Genomic DNA, 18519 nt, shown 5'->3' with positions numbered 1-18519 from the left:
ACTTGAAACCTGTAAAAAGTTTTCACATTCAAACTGCACTTGCGTGATTTTTTTTTCTTTCTTTCTTTTTTCAGCCAGTCAAGTAGGCTTAATGTACAAAGCACTAGGCGGGCATTTACAGCAGCCTGGGGTAATAGCCTAAAACCACTGCTGGGGTTGCGGCTCGCAGGAATCTATAGGATGAACGTAGCTTCTGACTACGTTCAGAAGGTGAGAAAAAGGTGAGTTTTCACGGGGAGCACGGGAGGGGCGGGGGTGGGGTGACATCGCTTCACCTATGTCGTGCAATACTGAAGGTGACTTCACTTTCACACAGAAAAAGTATTACGAAAACTATAGCCCTGAAATTTGGGGGAGGGGGGAGCGGTTGTCCAGCAGTCCTCAGTACTAGAGAAAAGCAAATTAATTTGCAAATGACCCTTAAGCGGCAGGGGTGAAAGGGAACCACCTGGGGCCACACACGCGGACTTGCCCTCCCTAGTTTAGTAAAACACAAACGCCTAAATCCCAGCTGTAACATTCAAATCAAAGAACTGGAAAACTGCCGCTGTCTGCCCTACTGAGCATTTCTTTTCCTTTTCTTTAAAAAAAAAAAAAAGAAAGAAAAGCATTTCCTGAAAATGAAAACACCCACAAACAAAACAAAACAAAAAACCGCACGCACACACACACACAAAATAAACCTTAACAAAGATTACGCCCCAGAAGCTGACAATACGCGCTAAAGACATGCAATTACCAAAAAAAAAAAAAAAAAAAGTCACAAACGTGCGCTGCTTCACAACAAATTAACTGCCGAGGTCGCAACCTGCGCTACGGCCGCACGTGCGCGCTCGTCAGCGCGCAGCGGCGACACCGGCGCCGGAGCGCACAAAGCGGCCGCGCCTCCGTCCCCAGGCGGCGGGGAGGCCGCCGCGCGCGCGGGCGGAGAGACAGACAGACAGGGACGCCCACCCCCCTCCGCCACGAGAACCGAAAGAACAAAGTCCGCGCGGACCCAGCGTCCCGCGAGCTCTCGTCCCGCCCGGTGGGAGGGAAGCGACTCGAGCGCCCCAAGTTCACCGGGGGACCCCGAGGCTTGGCACGTCGCGGACGGCCCGCGCCGCGGCCTCGCCGCAGCGCCCCGAATCAGGACGGGCTGCGGGCGTCCGTCAAAGTCCCCCAAAGCCGCAGCCCGCAGGCAGCCCGCCCGGCCCTGAGGGCAATTCCCGCCCGCCCGGCGCCCCTTACCGTCTGGCCGCTGCCGCCGCGAGGCTCGGACGCCGCGAGGCTGGGGCCGCCGGTCGCGGGCGCGGCGGGGGTCTCCCGGCTGGGAGGGAGGCGCGGCCCGGTAGGGCCGGGCGCGTCCTCGGCCTCCTTGCCGCCGCGGTACACGGCCCGGCTGTCGGAGACGTGGATGCTCGGGGCGCAGCCCATGCTGGCGGGCGGCCGCTATCCGCTCAGCAAACGGCCCGCCCGGCGCCTCGGGGCCGCCGCGGGCGCCGTGTCATCGCCGCCTGGGCGGGCGGGCGGGCTGGCGGGCGGGCGGGCGGCGAGCGCGGGTCTCCAGTCAGGAAGCGCGGCCGGCGCTTTTATCGCGGTGCGGGCGCGGCGGCGGCGGCGGAGCGAAGGGGGCGCTGGGGCGGGCGGCGCGCCGCGGCCGCCCCTCCGAACATGCCCTTCCTGAGGCGGTCGGAGCGCCGGCCGCCCTCACACCGCCGGCGCGCCCGGGCCGCGCTTCCGGGGAATTTCGGGGGAGGAGATAGGCGCTCTTACAGTCCGGGAGTCCCCGCCGCGCCCGTCACCCTCGCCGCCCCTCGTCCGAGCGCCGGCGGCGGCCCCGCTGGCCTAGAGGCTCCCGCCGTGAAGGGCCGCGGCTGAGGGAAGCCCGTCGGGGCGGTGAGCCGCGGCCGCCGCGGTGGGAGGTCGGGAGCGCCGACGCGGCGGAGGCCCGGGCCGCGCCGTCGGGAGCGGCAGGAGCGGCTGCGCTCCCCCGGAGCTGCGGGCGGCGGGGAGCCGGCTCCGCGCTCCGCGGGGTTTCGAAGGCAGCAGGCCACGCCCAGCCCGCGCTGTAACCCCCGGCAGCTGGCGTCAATGCAAAGCAGCTGGGGCGCCGCCGCCACTGGGCATGCGCGGTCCGAGAGGCGCACAGCCCGGGCCCTCCGCCTGCAGCAGAGAAGGGACTGGCCCAAGGACGAACCGCCGCGCGGACGCGGGTTGTGACCTCGGGCCACCAAAACCCTGACTGTGACTGGGAAATAGTCCTCAGACTCCATCATCTTCGCTTGAGTTTTACATAAACAGCGCCTCCCATTTTCCCCTTTTCCGGACCTAAGAGAAGCCTGAACTCGGTACTTTCTTAAGACAGATTTGAGGATCTCGCAGGGCTCCCATATTCTTGGCACCTTCTCCAACAATAAACCTTTCCATACTCAAAATTCTGCTGTTTTGAGTCTGGCACACAGACTTTGGACCAGGAGCTAGAGCAGCCGGGTTCAAGCCCCAGCTCTCCACCTCAGCAGCTGACTTCGATGAGGCCTCTGAGTCCTTAAAGAGGCGGGTGGAAGGACACCCATTGGGGAGGCAGTGAGAGGGACCTGAGGGCACCCTCACTCGGAGTCCCATCCTAGTCGGGGTCTCAGTGTTACTGTCCTGGCCACAGCCATGTGCACTACCTCTGGTACCAAGACCTGGAGCACCCCACTTGGCAGCACCTGCGACTGGGAGGCTGCCATGCTAAGAGGCTGTGTTTGTGATAGGCTGGGAGCCCCAACTTCCTCTCAGGACTTCCTCAAAGGGCTGGTCATCTCGGGCATTGGAGATCTCAGAGGCCTCCTGCCTGCAGAAGCAGAGCCAGGCTCTACTGTGCAGGGAGAGACATGTGAAGACTGCAGACTTTACCCCATTCACCAGCTTGCTGTTTAACCTTGGGTGAGTCACCTAACCTCTCTGTGCCCAAAAGGGCCTCAACCCTGAGTGTCCAATGCATCATACCCCAGAGCGGCCCACCTCCGACCCACCCCTGCTCCCACCCTCCCTGTAGCTGTGGGTCCACGGAGACCACCACAGGGCTGGTCCCTTCCTTTCCCCTCCTGCAGTCCACGCCTTTCATAACAGGACCCTGGAGAGACTCAGAGGTGCCAGCTCTGGCTTCCGGCCAGCTGCTGTGAAGACCCGGAGGCGGCTCCAGGCTGGAGTCCCTGCTGCAGCACTGAGACTGCAGCACAGCCCAAGTGCGGGGTCTCTGGTGGTGGCTGAGGCCCCAGGGACCCTAAGATCCGCAACCCCAGAGCCCCTCAATCCCCACTCTTCCAGCCTGAGGTGCACCCTGGGCAGTTCCCCAACAGCAGCGCAGCAGAAAAGCCAGGAACCGAGGGCAGCGTGTGCTATTCACCTTCATTACTTGCTGAGGAGGACCAGACCACCAGCACATGATTATCAAGTTTAAGCACATTGAGCAACAGTGACATTTATGCCTCCCTACCTTATAAAAGTAGCAGCTGGTCAATGAAGATGTCTTGGAAAATGCAGCAAAAGATTTTTACTATCACCTGTTATCCCACCTAAATTGCAGCGTCTTTTCTATCTTCCTTCTGCAGATTTTAGAAAGTAATTTTTCCAGGCAGAATCTGGACCCTTTTAAATAAAGCATAACTCACAAAGAAAATGCTTGGAACCACGAGTGCATGGAATTCTACCTTGGGCCCTCTGTCCTCCCCTCCCCGCCTTGCTGAGGAGTCCGGCCTTGATGATTCCCACTGACCTTGCCTCCCCTGGGGCCCCGGCTGCTCCAACCCTCTGGGCCCTCCCCCCGCAGGTGCCCTGGCCTCCCCTTGGAAATCCTTGAGCCCTGTGCTAATCAGGGGGGTGAGGATGCTTTTCCCTGCCCCCACCTCACTGGCCCTCTGGGCTGCACTGCGCCAGCCCAAGCCGGTCACTTACCCTCTCTGTTCCCAGAGAACTGGTGGATAGCAGCATAGACTGATTTCTACCTCTGAGATTTAGGGGCCCTAGGCTTAGAGACCTAAGGCCCAGAACAACACAGGAGCAGACAGGAAAGGTAGAAGTCATCTCTGCCTGTTTCTGGGGTCATAGAGAGCAACACTTCAACATACACTTTATTCAGACCCAGGACCTCAGCCTGGGACACTCCAGGAAGTCACAAGCCCCCCATCTCAGTCAGTCTCAACTGCCTGACATCAATTCCACCCCGCCCCTCCTTCCCTGGCCATAACCTGCATCTTGAGGTCCTGGAATACTTCTCTACCTGGTGAATCCAGTCTCCAAGCCTCAGCGACAGTGGACACAAAAGAGCTCCCACTGACCAAAGTAAACCACGTGTCACCCATGGGCTCACCCTGGACTCCCGGGCCCCCACCCAGAATCCCACCACTTGGAGGTTATCTCAGGAGCCCGTGAATGATCTTAGTCCTGCTGGTGGGGAGGAACCCCCACTATGCCAGCCATGTGGGCACCTCGGAGTTCTGTGGCACACAGTCTATTCTCCCTGGGTGTGGGGACCCCCAAGCAGAGCAGCTTGACCCCCACAAGGCTCAGAGTTGTAGTTGAATGTTGGCGGCAGCTCTTGCCCCTATGACTCAGGCATGAGGTCAGAGGGGCTGGGAAAGGAGTCCAACCAAGAAACAGACGCCCGGCCCCGCCCCACTACCACAGGCCACTCCCAGGAGCCCCCTCAGCCCTCACACCCCCTCCCCGGCTCTCTGGAGAAGTGAATATGTGCGGTCCCACACCGCTTTGTTCATCTGAAATCCAGACCTTGTTTGATCTGCACCTCTCCCACCTAAGCTGGTCACACAACCATTCTCCCTCCCAGCTGTCCTGCCGTCCCCACCAAGAGGTCGGCATTCAAAGACTGCGCCACTGTCCCCTCGCATTTCCCCTCTGAACTGGGCTGGAAACAGCCGAAAGTGGGACAGCGCCTGCATCCTGAGGTCTGAAACTCGGCCCTGCTGTTCATCTTCTCTCTGCGCAGCTTTCCTTCCTCGTAAATCTAGGATTAACATTATCTAGCTCACGGACACGATGGGCTAGCTGATGTTAAGTGCCTGGAATAACTACTGATCCCCCACTCCTTAGCTCACCACCTTCCCCTGGCTCCGTCCCACATCACTTGTTCCAGTGGTCCCCAAACTTTTTGGCACCAGGGACTAGTTTCATGGAAGACAATTTTTCCACGGACCGGCGCAAGGGTGGTTGGGGGATGGTTTCAGGATGATTCAAGAGCATTACATTCACGCTTACATCCTGTGCTGTGGGTTCCTAACAAGGTCTGGACTGGTACCAGTCCGCAGCCCGGAGGTTGGGGACCCCTGCCACAGACAGCTGAAAACCACTGGGGATGTAGGCCCTTACAAACCGATGGCATCAGACTTCATCCGGGTCAGTCCTCTAACTTTCAAAACTTTCTAAGATGTAGTTTGTTAAGTGTTGTTTTTGAATGACACATTCTATAATTTACAAATGAATATGTGCTGGGAAATAGTAAAAGAACAAACAATCACACTAAGCAGAAGTAGATAAAGTGAGCAGAGGCAAAGGAAAGTTTGTCTTCCTTCCCCACTCCCTTCCTTCTGTGGAGGTTACAGTTTGGACCATATGCATCCAGACCTGTTTCTGTGTTAAATAAATCTCTCTCTCTCTCTCCCTCTCTCTCTCTCTCTCTCTCTCTCACACACACACACACACACACACACAGCTATCACAATATCTCAGACAGAAGGGCACTCAACATCTGTGAATACATCTTTTTCTCTAGGGTAGACTCCTAAAAGTTGATTTGCTTGGTCAAAAGATATGTACTCCCCCCACTCTCCCTCACGCCTGCTCCAGAAGGGAGTACGGGTGCAGGGGCAGTGGCATGGGGGATGACAGTCACCACCACTTCGTGGGACCATGAATGAGGAGTAAGTAAGCTCATATACATGAAGTGTCCAGCAGAGCGCGTAACAGTCAGGCTGGCAGGTGTCATTGCTGTCACCGGTCCCATCTCAGAGCTGTCGCAACACACTCTTCTCCTTCCCTAGACCAGGAGACCCTGTGTTTCTCCCCTGCGTCCCCCACTCATCAGCGATCCTGGCCCCCAGAAGTCAAATGCTTTTTTCAGGTGGCATGTGGCCGAGAGCCACAGACCGGGCAGTCCGGAGACCAGATTGGTTGGAACGAAGCCGAAGCGAAGGGCCAAGAGCCAGAGGACCTCAGGGGTCCTGACTCTGCTCCATCCAGTTGTGTGGTCTCCGTGCTTTGTTGGAAGGGACGGAGCCTGGGATTGCAGGAGTTAATAAGCCATTTTTAGGAAGGGTGTCCACACTGGTTTGTCAATCTCAGTCCCTAGGTGGAGCACAAGTACAAAGGTGTGGAGCCAAATAGAAGAGAAATGCAGGTGCGCACCCGAATTCTGGACCCTGTCCTGCGACTTGCTTATCCCTACCGTTCTTCCCTCTAGGGGACGCTGGCAGACGAAGGCGCTGAGGTGCTTTGGAAACAAAGCTGATACAGGGCTTTAATAAAACCCAACACCACCCCTTCTAAAGACTCTTTTAAAAATAGAAGGGTGCTTCTTTAATACAATGAAGCATATTTATTGCCAGCTAAGAGCTTCCTAGATATTTAATAGTGAGGCACTAGAACATTCCCCAGGGCTGGGATTCAGCAAGTCTACCTCTGAAGAGCCTCCCAAAATCGAGAAGCACTGGACAGGAACGTAACGAATGGCACCTGAGACAAGAGGCAGGGCAGCCCCATCACTGCTGTTGCTCAGCGCGGTGCAGGTGTTCCAAGAGGGCAATGAGACGTGACTTAGAAAGTAGAGTACAGACAACAGAACTGGAGGTGCGATGCATCATTCTGAGCAGGTAACACGGTGCTGTGCCCAAGACACTTAAGATCAACTCCAAAGTTATTACAATGAATGATTTCTCTAAAGTGCTCGGATTCAAAGTAAAAATGTAGTGCTGCAGACTGTCTGTGACCAGTCAGAAAATCCAATGACAAAAGTCACAGGAAGTGCCAGGCACTGGGCCGGCCCTTGTATGGAAGCCAAGTTTCCCCAGGCCTTGCCTGAGGTCTCTGTGGTGGCCATAACCCACATTTCGCTGGCTCCTCCCCCGCCCCCTTTACTAAGGCAGGCCTCCAGCCTCGGCAGAGCCTCACCCAGTTACTTCTGAGAGTGTCTGAAGGGCTAGAAGGTCAGGGAGTGAGATCACCCCAACACCCCCCTGTTGCCGGGCTCCTGGCACTGACTCCAGGTGCTGTGAAAGCTGAGGCCCTGCATCCTCAAGGTGCTGCAGCGCCTCTGGGCGCCAGGCACACGCAGGACAAGGCACACCCACAGGGTGGCCAGCGTGTCTCCTTTGCCCAAGACTCTCCCAGTTTCAACAGTGAAGGTTCTCAGTCCCAGGCAAACCAGGCCAGTTGGTCACCCTACACATCCTTCCTGACCCCCGCGTCACCTCCCCTCTGCACACAAATGCAAACACACAATGTCTCACACCGTCTCCAAGCCCACACTGATTGTGCCCTATGTCTCACAGGGTTAATGACTGGGCAAGGAGCTCTTCCAGCTTCTGCACACAGACTTTCTCTTGGAGACTCAGACTCATGCCCACCACTGGGCAGAACGAAGAGAGAACAGAGCCCTGGGGTGTCCCCATTCTCCATCACACAACACACGGGTCTCGTCCCACTCCTTCCCTCCTCCTGACAAAGTTCAGGTGAAACCTGGAGTAACGTCCACACAGGAAATTCCCCATCTAAATCCTCTTGATGCCCAGTGAGGCTGGCGCTATTATCCCCTCTTTACTGGGAAGGAAGTAGAGGCTGAGAGGTTAAGTAACTTGTCTGAGATCACACAGGAGGCAGAAGCAGGGTGCACATTCTGACACTGAAGCCCAGCTATCCTCCACTGTGCAACAGCTTCCACGCAAATAAGCTTGGACAATGAGGAGTCACACACGGGTAACTGAGGAGCCAGACACCACTGGTGCTTGAGAGCAGAAAGTGAAATACTACGTACACCACAGAAGCTGAGGACATTCCCAGGACACATGGGGGCGCCGTGTAAAGTGGCACACTGGTGACCAAAAGTATGCAGGGCTGTTTAAATGTCAGCCGCAATGATGATCGTGAGTCACTGGTCTCATAGCACTGAATCCCACAGTCGCCCTCCCTTCCCCTGACTCCTCTCCTGATCTGCAAAGTCACTTCTGCAGGCCTGAACCGCCTGCCCAAAGTCCTAGGTCTCAGGCCGCCCCCGGGGAAATTGTCCTTCTCCAGGGAGCATGTCTTGTGGCTGTGTCCCCAGGCCTGCCTGCAGGGGGAGACGACTTTGAAGGGGGGAGATTCTGATCTAAGAGGCAACGCAGCTGGGAAAAGTCAAGGTAACAGGCTGGGCCACGTCTCACCCAGAGTCCCAGAGTCACCCCTTCACGTACAGAACCCACCAAGTGTCCAGCTCTGGCAGGCACTGGGCTGCACCCTGAAGATAGGACGATGACCAAAATAGCCCCTGGAGCTCACTGTCTGGGGCGGGAGATGGGCATCACCCACTTTCACACGAGTGTAGTCACAAGCTGGTTACTGCTGTGACGCACTGGGAGCCCCGGGTCGGTGACAGCAGGAAGTGACTTACTTGTGGACAGAGGAGAGTGAGCACCAGGAAGTCTTGTCCCGACCTAAAACAGGAGTGCGCAGCTGTTTGCCATGCCCAGCACCCATGCATCCTTGTAACTGGACCGGGGTTAAACCCCGGTCGACCCTAGGGTCAGCTCGCATTACTCGGGTGGGACGCCCAGCCTGCACCACCTCCCTGGCCGCAGAAATGGATTCAGAGGTGGGCCCAGGAGCCAGCCCAGAGGAAATGAGTGTTGATGTCACTGGGTGGGCCCCTGATCAAGCCACACCTGAAGAAAGCACTGAGCTTGAACTTTTCAGCTTCAAGAACAAATAACTTCCTTTTGCTTAAGCCTCTTTGGGTCTAGTTTTTAGTCTCTTGCAATCAAAAGTGTCCTAGCTGAACGAGGAGAATGACTCATAAGTAATGAGATAAGAAACATAGGACAGAACATTCCAGGCAGAGGTAAGAGAAAGTACAGAGTACAAAGGCCCCGGAGCAAGAGGAAGGAGCAGGGTACATTCAGGAACGGAGCCCCTTCTAAGCTGCCGGCCGCTGTGCTCAGAATTCTTTACAATAATTTTCTTTTGAGCCTTCACAACAATACTCTGAGATAGGTGTGTTGCCACTTTTGTTTTACCAATGAGTAAACTCAGTCTCACACAAGGGAGGCGACTGGCTCAAGGTCACAGAGGAAAGGCACACACCTGGGACTCCCTGCCTCTGAAATCTAGGCTGTCGACCTTCCTCCTGGACGTTCTTTTTCACATGTGTCCCATCGGGACCTCGGTCCACGCCTTCCCATCCCACCTTTCTGACCAGCTGCTTGCTAGAGGGTTCAGCAGGGCAGGCACCTAAGAGACTGGACAGGAAACGCCGCCCTGGCTCTGGCAGCCTCGCTGGCGGTGGCCGCAGTATTGTGGGGCGGGTGCGGAAGGCAGCATCTGCTGCAGCTCGGCCGTGCGACATGCGGGCCTCTGGGGTACACACAGCAGCTTCCTGATCCCTGGGTGACCAGGCACACCTCGGAGGTGTTGTGTGTTCAGATCCAGGCCACCGTAAACAGCGAGGATGCAGAGAGGGAGGATGAAAACGATGAAGAGGCCTCGCAGTCACAGAGCTGCTGAGTTAACCCGCTCGGGACCCACCCGCCCTCTGAATGCCCTGTCATGTGATGAAATAAAATTTCTGTTGTTTCAGCTCTTTTTAGTTAGATCTTCTGTTATCTGCAGACAAAAGCATTCTGCCTTACATGCAAGGCCACCTGTCCTTTACAGCTCCAACAGTTTATGATGCAACTTTTCTTTTCGAAGAAGAAAACCAAGGCTGGGCAAGAGAGGAATTGTCCAAGGTCACACCACAGTGGTGTGGCAGAGCCAGGCCCCCCAAGTCTGCTGCACTCTGTCCCATTACACAAGGAAGGGGATCAGCGCTAAGCAGCTCACATTTGTGAGAAATGATGCTCTGTCCCACTCACCTCCCCTTCTCCGGGTTGAAGGGGAGTCCGGGACTGGATGAAGATGACGTGAGACATTTCGCCACCCTGCAGCCTGCCCCTCTGCGTCTGGGCCCTGGGGCCTGGCAGAATCCAGAAGTCTGGCTGGAGGGTAGGGCTCCTGCCCAGCACGCGATGAGCAAGCTTGGGGGTGGAGGGGTGCCAGCTTCTGTGGGCCACCCAGCTACCGCACTCCCAGCTGCAGCTGAGCCAGGAGATCAGAAGGGCTGAGTTCAAAAAGGCTCCACATCCTTCTGAAATGGGGAAGCTGGCCAGTGCCCACATGAAGGCGGTGGAGCTCAGGGAAGCCAGACGTTTCCTGGCCTACCTTCAGGAGGGGAGGAACTACGTTCTCCCAGACCCCGGTGGCAACTTGAGAGATTCTCCTGCCATCCAAGGGACACAGCTGGGAATTTCTTCTGGAAAGGGTCCAGTCCCAAAGGTAAGCGGGAAAGCTAGTCAAGAGAGAAAGAAGGAGAAGATTTCAGTTCCTCCACAGAGATGCGGCCACAGCACTCGCTGGAGACACAGACAGAGCGAGTCATATCATTATAGCGTGCATTGCTCCTCCTCCATTTTTATTTTTAACTTGCCAGGCGTCCTTAGGAATGCCAAAGCTGGGCTTTCTCTCCCCTCATAGTGCTTGCTCTTGGACCCTGAAGGGCCAGGGCACGCTTGTGGGTCTCACAGCGACAGCCCCACAGCCCACTTTCCTGTCTTCCCTCAGCAAGGCTGACCGTCTGGGCTTACTCTGTGCTACCAGGCAAGGGTATCGGATATGAGTCAGAGAATCAACTCTGGCGAGCTTAAGCCAAGAGGGAGCTTTTGGGGAGAGATATCAGGATACTTTGGGCTACAAATAACGCCATGGCAGTAGGTAACGCAGTTACCACATAACACGTCAGGCAGCAGGTGATCCAGGATCGGTTCAGCAGCTCGATGAAGTCATTTTGGTGCCAGCCTGGAATGTGGCCCCCCAATCCCGACCTCCTGGTACTCATGCCCTGGTGTAAAAATAGGGCTGGACTGTATAGCCACTAGGAAACCGCAGAAATGACCATGTGTAACTTCAAGGCTGGTCATAAAAGTCACTGTGGCAACTCATAAAAGCCACTCCCACCTGGTTCCTCCCTGGGATCACGCAGTGTGGAGGAAGTCAGCTGCGGGTGGGGACAGCGCCCTATACCTCTAGAAGAGGCCGGTGTAGAAAGGGCCGCCTCCTGCCACCAGCCCCGTGAATGAGCCATCCTGCATGTGGATCCTCCTTCCCCATCAGGCCTTGGAAGGACCACAGCCTTGACCAACAGCTGGACTTCAACCTCTCGAGAGAACCTGGGCCAGAACTACCATCTCAGCCACACCACACCAGGCTTCGGACTGAGTTTATGTATCCCACCCTCAAAACATCCACAAAGTAGGCTTTACTATGTCTTCGTGCTGCAGAAGAGGAAACTGAGGCATGGCCAAGGTGAGATATAACAAAGCCCTCTGATTGAGGGCTGGGCTGGGAGAGCCGGCCCAGCTCTGCTTACCTGAAAGTCCTTCAGAAACCCCCTGCTCCAGACCACCTGCCCTGGGTGCTTTGGCCCCAGTTATTCCTGTATAGGCCTCTGCCAGGGCCTCCAAACCACCCAGCAATGGGGCCACAGGGAAATCTCGGCTGCTAGGTTCACTGCATCTGTGTCTATACACAATCCTGCCTCGTCCCCTCCTCCCTGGCCTGACAGCCCACCCTCAGCCTAGCTCACAAACCCAGGCAGTGCTGGGTTGCACAGGAGTGCCTGAGGCCCATGTTTCCAGGAATGGAGATGCTTTCTTAGAAACGAAGAAACGAAACAGGCCACTCGGGGCATGATGCAACACTCCCGGCAGTAGATTCTCTTCCCAAGGTGGCCCCTGGAGAGGTACCCATAGCAGTAAGTCCCCTACAGGGTTTAGGGGACACCGTCTGGTGCCAGCCCTCCCCTGAGGGCTTAGGCTTATGCAACTCTTTCTAGGATTTAATCTTTTGCTTTTTGGTCTCCATGTCCATTTTTATGTCCGTGTCTGAATGGATTTCATGCAGGTCATGTGTAAGTGGCTGAGAAGCGGCCAAAGAGCCGGGAGGAGAGGCCCAGAGCAGGACAGCGGGTCAGGCTGTCAGCATTCCTGAAAGAACCAGGCGCTCTCAAATGGCATCACCTCACAGTAACTTCATGAATATGTAACCACTGTGCTGTACACCTGCAACTAATACAACAGGGAATGTCAGCTATAACTGGAAAATAAAAACGGTAACAACAAATTGCTCTTTAGGCATTTTGTCAAAGGAAACGAGAGTGGGAAGCAGTGCTGCAGTTGGAGAGGTGCGCTGCTGACAGCCCCTCCTGCCCAGGAGCGGCCCCTGAGGTGCTTCCGTGGGAAGTCCTGCATATTTTCAGGACAGAACCCCTACCACACAGAAGCGGCAGTAGAACAAAGCAGGACTCTGACACCCAAGGCTTTAGGCCCACTCTGTATCCTTAAGATTAGGTGCATCTGCGTGTGTCAGAAAACAGAAATAGGAGAAGCTTAAACAACATAGAAGCTTATTTTTCTCTTCAGTCAACAAAGCCCAAAGGGAGTCACCAGAGACGCAGGCTCAGGACAGTTGGAGTCGCTGACAGTCACTCTGCCAGCGCCATGCTAGAAGCTTAGCCGCCTCATGGTTCCAAGCTGCCTTCTCTCACACTCACAGAGACAATGGGAGGTGACCAGCTCTCCTGGTGTGCCAGGACTGACGGATCCCCCAGGGTGTGGGACTTGCAGTTTTTTTTTTTTCCCATCCAACTTTATTTTTTTTTAATATATTTATTGATTATGCTATTACAGTTGTCCCATTTCCCCGCCCTACTCCACTCCACCCTGCCCACCCCCTCCCCCCCAAATTCCCCCCCTATAATTCATGTCCATGGGTCATACTTATAATTTCTTTGGCTTCTACATTTCCTACACTATTCTTACCCTCCCCCTGTCTGTTTTCCACCTATCATCTATGCTACTTATTCACTGTACCTTTCCCCCCCTCTCCCCCTCCCACTCCCCTATTGACAACCCTCCATGTGATCTCCATCTCTATGGTTCTGTTCCTGTTCTAGTTGTTTGCCTAGTTTGCTCTTGGACTTCCAGTTTTGAGACCAGGACAGACTCAGGCAAACAGGTTGGTCACCCCGGAAGAAATGCACAGACGCCCCAATAAGTACGCTTTTTGGAAGTCATACAGTATGTTTCTTTCATCTCACCTCACACGGATGCAGGCTTCTCCCTTGGCCGTGATCTTCTGTTTTCTGGCCGGCTGCAGTTACAATTTCTCTTCAGCAATGCGGCTGTCAGCCACCCTGGGCATCCTCACCGCAACCCATCCTAAATCCAGACAGAAGACCTCCATGGATTGCTGGAGACATAGCCTCCTCCACCCCAACCAAACCTCCATCCAGTCCAGACTCTGGGCTTCCTTATTGAGCAGCTTCAAAGACAAGGAAGCCTCAAGGCTTTGGGGAAGGCCAAGAGGAGGCAACAACCTCTCCTTCCTTTCCCTTTCCTCCCTCCCTCACCGGACATGAGGTACTGAAGCCAGCAGAATAAACAAAACGGACAAACCCCAACCCAGACTTGGGCGTTCAAGGGGCTTCCTAGAGAAGCTGACCACGCTGGGCCTGAGGGGGAGTAGGACAGACCACGCAAGAGAAGCAGGTGTGCAGGCATGCGGAGCAGCCTGTGGTGGAGCCACGCACCAGGAGAGAACGTGACTCCTTTGAGGGGCTGGAGGCAGCTCCGTGAGGCTGGAGCTCAGATGGGGAGGGGCGGTGCTGGGATGAGGCTAGAGATGAAATGGGCAGCTATCAGGGCTTGGGTTGCACCATCCTCATGAGACATGATGAGTAGCTGACACTTTGCCTGGAAGCCCTAACCGGGCCAACTAACTCTGAGGCACCGGGTGCCAGAGCACAGCCCCGCTGCTGTCCAGGCTTGTCTGGGTCAATCCCCTCACACAGTGGCCTGCGGTGTACTGGCTGTCGAGGTTGCGAGTGCAGCTGGGCCCCTGAAAGGTCGCCTCCCCGCTCACGTCAGAGCTGAAGATGAGCCAGCCCTGGCCTCTGCTGCTTTCACTTTGTGAAAGGATGTCCCAGCCCCTGTCACAGGCCTGGCACTGGGCACTGAAGCCCCACCCTCTCCTTGCAGAACCGGGCCCTGCTTCCCTACCTCCTCTGGCAACCGTCCTGACAGCCCATCCACTGGCTGGCCGGTGGATGGGAGCAAGCACTATGGTTGTGAGATTGCAAAGTTGTATTGCTCTGGCACATTTTTTTTTAATTCAATTTAAATCTGACTCCAAGTAACTATCCCACTGAACTGGAATTCCATCTCAGGCACGTCCTGAGCTGCCTGCCTCCCACCCCAAAGTTTTATCGAGGCTCCGGGGTCGCAGGCAGAGTGAGGTGCAGGGTGGCCCTTGGGTCACACGGAGGCTGCAGGAGCACTCACCATCCCAGCCCTGCACCCTCTGTGGCTCCGCAGGCCTGGCTGACCTGGAGAGCCCCTTGGGGTATGGGGGCTGAGGGGTGGGGGTGAGATCTGTGTTAAGGTCCACCCGCCCTGGGTCTACTTGGCAGCCATTCCATCTAAAGCCTTGTCAGCTACTGGACATTGCCTAGGACTAGGGCATGGGGCTCTCCCCACTCTTCCCTGCCCAGTTACACTCCTTCCTCCTTGATGCTCTCAAGGACCTGCCTTTTCTTCCTCTGCCTTCTAGACTGAAAGGGCTCCCCTTACCGGGGAGTGGCACCTGCGGTGGGATGCTAGATTCCTGTAAGGAGAATTTTGTTTTCAGGTCCTACCTTCCTTCAGAGTCTCTGACCTCCTGTGACCTCTTGGGGCTCTGCCATCTGCAGCATAGGAGCCGGGGATCCAGGCTGGGGTGGGGTTGTTCACAGTCTTGCGACACCAGGGACCCATCCTCACAGAGCTGGTGGTGGTACTGCTGTGGGGAAGCGGCGGAGGCAGCAGCTGGTGCATCCGCGCCACCTGGTGGAGAAAGGCAGATTGCAGCCTGATGCTGGGCGAACTTTTGCCATAGCTTCCCTACTTTGGCACTTGATACAAAACTATTCTAAATCTCATCTTTCTCTTCTTCCAAGCACTCCATGACCAGATATCTCCGATTCCTAGTCTGGGGCTCTCCCAGGTATCTGATCCTGCGTAATAAACCATCCCAAACCCAGTCGCATCAAACCACCACCGTCTACTGGACAGGGTACCATACAGATGGCGGGGCTCTGTTCTGGGAGGGCTGAGGCCTCCGCGGGGAAGACTAGAGTGGCGGACGGCTGGAACCACCTGGAAGGCTGGGTGCTTCACTCGTACCCTGCATTTTGGTAGAGATGCCTTGAAGGCTGGTCTCTGCCGGGACAGTTGACTCAGCGCCTACCTGTTACCCTTCACGTAGCTTAGGCTTGGTCACAGTGTGGCAGCATCAGGGCAGTGAGACCTCTTACACTGTAAATCAGGGTGCCAAGGGGGGCATGCCAGTGAACGAGGCCAAAGCTGTCAAAGCCTGCCCGGGTGAGAGGAGAGGGGACACAGCCTGGCCTCTCCATGGGAGGAGTGTTACCTGACTCTGGAGGATCCATCACACGCTTGGAGATTACCGTATTTTTCAGACCATAAGACACACCTAGGTTTTAGAGGAGGAAAACAGGGGAAAAAAATTGAGGCAAAAAATGTGGTAAAATATTAAATAACATAATATTCCCGCCCCCCCACAAGCCAGGTAAGCTACATCCGGACTATAAGACGCACCCCCATTTACCTCCCGAATTTGGGGGGAAAGTGTGTCTTATAGTCCAAAATATACGGTATTTTTTTTTTTCAACCGGCTGTCAGGGAAGTGAACTACCATGAAAACCCATGATGTTCTGGTGGCCACGATCCCAGACTTACGGAGAAAGCCAACTCAGTGGAAGGCCACTGTGCAGAAAGACACGAACACAGTAAAAAGCAGGGGCTGAGCAGCACAGGGCCCTGGAGCCATGCAGGCCCCGGGGCTGCTGCCTACAGCTGCTCCCCTGTCCTTCCTGTGACTCGCAGGAGCCCCCTCCCGCCACTTCTAAACTATTGGATTGAAACTTTTCAGTGGGAGGGCCACCTGAAAACCAGCCACCCTACTGCCCTCCTCCACCGCCCCCGCAACATCCCTACTGTGTTTGGTTCCTCCTGAGTCCACCCTGGTCCCAGCCTCTGATTCTGGCTCAGAGCCGCTGACTCAGCGGCACTAACAGCTGGCCCCGAGCCCAAGCACTGCAGATTAGAAGAGATTAGAGATATTGGCCCGGGGGCACTGCCAAAGAAAAGATCCCTGGAAAGCTATGTGCTTCAATTCAGTTTATTTCTCCTCTGAGTCATTGGTTTTGAACAAAAAAATAGTTTGGTTATAATATAAGCGAGTGATGTCTCTGGAAGTAGAAAACAATTTTAATGAGAAAGTAAGTTTCCAGAGATAAAAGCAATCTTTAGTCTATAGAGGGGGATTCCCATCCCATCCCTGAATGAATTGCCTTTTTCTCTCAGAAAGAAAACCAAAAAAGTTTTCCTTGGGGAAAACACATCCTGTCCGTTGGAGCTGAGTGACAGAAGCAGCCTACGCTGTGGTTTCTCAGCTTCGCTGGGCTCTGTCTCCGTGGTTTACGCTCACGCAGTCACTGAGCACGTGGAGTTTACTGACACGCAGGAGAGCTCGCAGCGTTCCCTGGGCCATTCCCTTGAGCAGCCTTGACCTGTCACTCATTGCCCATCTTACTTGTAGAAGAGAACTAAGGAGTCCCATCTTGAAAGGCTATAAAAGGTGTCCATATGGAAAGAAGTCCGATACCAACATAACCCGTAGAAGGATCGGAAGTCTATTCCAAACCGTCCTTGTTCATTTTTGCCCTGAACATAATTTGCAGTGCTTGGAGGTGGGAAGGGAGGAGGGATGTTCTTCTAGTGCCACCCTGTATGTAGTTCACCAGCAGGAGGGAACCCGGATCTGATTGGCTAGAGTCCACACTGGGGGCCGGGCCACACTGACAGGTCTGCACAGCAGACCAGCCTCTTTTCTGTTTCCTGCTCCTGTGAGCCTGAGGCGTGGAGCCCACAGGACCCTCCTGCCTTTCTCTCCCACTCTCGTGCCCTCCTGTCATGAAGCTAATTTGGGAAACTTTGCAGTTTGGTCACCTCACTCGCTCTTGCTCCATGTCTCCTCGCACGTGTATCAGGACTCTCCTTCCTCTCTCAGGTCTTGGTGGCCAGTGGGTGGCATGTTTCAGATGTGGACTTTGTCAGAGGGAATGGCGCTAGGTAGGGCTCCAGGGGAATGAACCAGAGAGCCAGGTGATGAGCCCCAGTTAATAATTATTTCCCATTTGTTCATCGGGAACCCCACAGAGAAGAAGACTGTCTTGCTTTTTTGGGGGCCACGGTCTGGCTGTGTGTACCAGAGATCCCAAATAATGACACAGCATTGTCACTGCAGCCTTGCTCTGCAAAAGACGCCATGGGCCCAGGCTCCTCCTGGCTGGTGGCTGCCCCATCCCCAGGGTGTTGCTTTGTCTCCACGGTCCAAGTTGGCTCACGTTCTCATTTGTGATCCAACCAGCATGGAGCAGAACTCTGAAATGGACTGGGGACAGGGGCCCATTCCCTGCGGCCCATGGGCTGGCCACCTGTTTTTGTAAACTCAGTTTTATTGGAACACAGCCACTCTGATTTGCTTAACTGCTGTCTAAGTTGAGCGGTTGCAACAGAGATAATATAATATGGCCAACAAAACCTACCATATTTACTTTCTGGCCCTTTAAGACAAAGTTGGCTGGCCCCTTCATTAAGGGCATTCGGAGGCTGACTTCTGCTCACACTCCACGGACTAGACCTTGGTCACATGGGCGCACCTAGCCGCAAGGGAGGCTGAGAAACATAGTCTTGATGCTAGGTGGCCCGTGGCCCATCTAGACGACCAGGTATTAGTAAAGGGAAATGACTACTGCCACACACCCAAGGTGCCTCTCCTCTGCTGCGTCACTGTTCTTTGGCCAGACTTTGGTGCCTGTTTTCTTAAAATTCTGAACTTATAAGCCAGGTTCCTATCTATATTCATTTATAAACATGTTGATTTCTTTTGTCATCTCCGCCTTCCTTTCCTCGTTGGGACATCAGAATTAGAGTTCCATTCAAGAGCTGACAGGACTCTTAGAGTCTCCTTCCTGAATGCCTTTCTCTTCAAGTGCAGACGTGCCCAGCTGTGTCAGCTGCCCCTTTACTTCCAGTCACAAACTCCCTGTTGGTGTGAGCACTCCACTCCACCATTCCACACCCAAGTCAGGACTCTGCAAAGCAGAAATACCCCTCCACTTCTGGGAATGGA

The 18519-nt window shown here is 55.1% G+C and overlaps 1 protein-coding gene and 1 long non-coding RNA gene across 6 annotated transcripts in view; both read right to left on the bottom strand.

Annotated features, from left to right (window-relative positions):
• PDE8A (phosphodiesterase 8A) overlaps positions 1-8821 on the bottom strand; it is a 96154-nt gene extending 87333 nt beyond the window's left edge. The window contains exon 1 of one of the 5 annotated variants that reach the window (XM_024561685.4): positions 8627-8821. In XM_024561685.4, the coding sequence (XP_024417453.3) occupies positions 8627-8716 (90 nt within the window). In that variant the 5' untranslated portion in view covers positions 8717-8821. Of the gene's footprint in view, positions 1-1230; positions 2067-8626 lie in introns of those variants that run through there. The other 4 variants (XM_045196410.3, XM_053912405.1, XM_053912404.2 and 1 more) reach the window with 4 other exon arrangements.
• Positions 8822-9134: 313 nt separating this feature from the next.
• On the bottom strand, positions 9135-18506 carry LOC128779472 (uncharacterized). Its single transcript, XR_008425433.1, has 4 exons — positions 15733-18506; positions 14960-15146; positions 13364-13484; positions 9135-10558 (listed from the first exon to the last, which is right to left on the bottom strand). It is a non-coding gene; the product is annotated as an uncharacterized lncRNA (long non-coding RNA).
• Between the last annotated feature and the right edge of the window lie 13 nt (positions 18507-18519).

Source organism: Desmodus rotundus, chromosome 10 (genome assembly GCF_022682495.2).
Source record: "Desmodus rotundus isolate HL8 chromosome 10, HLdesRot8A.1, whole genome shotgun sequence".
Taxonomy (NCBI): Eukaryota; Metazoa; Chordata; class Mammalia; order Chiroptera; family Phyllostomidae; genus Desmodus; species Desmodus rotundus.
This window is presented reverse-complemented; position numbering and strand designations above follow the sequence as displayed.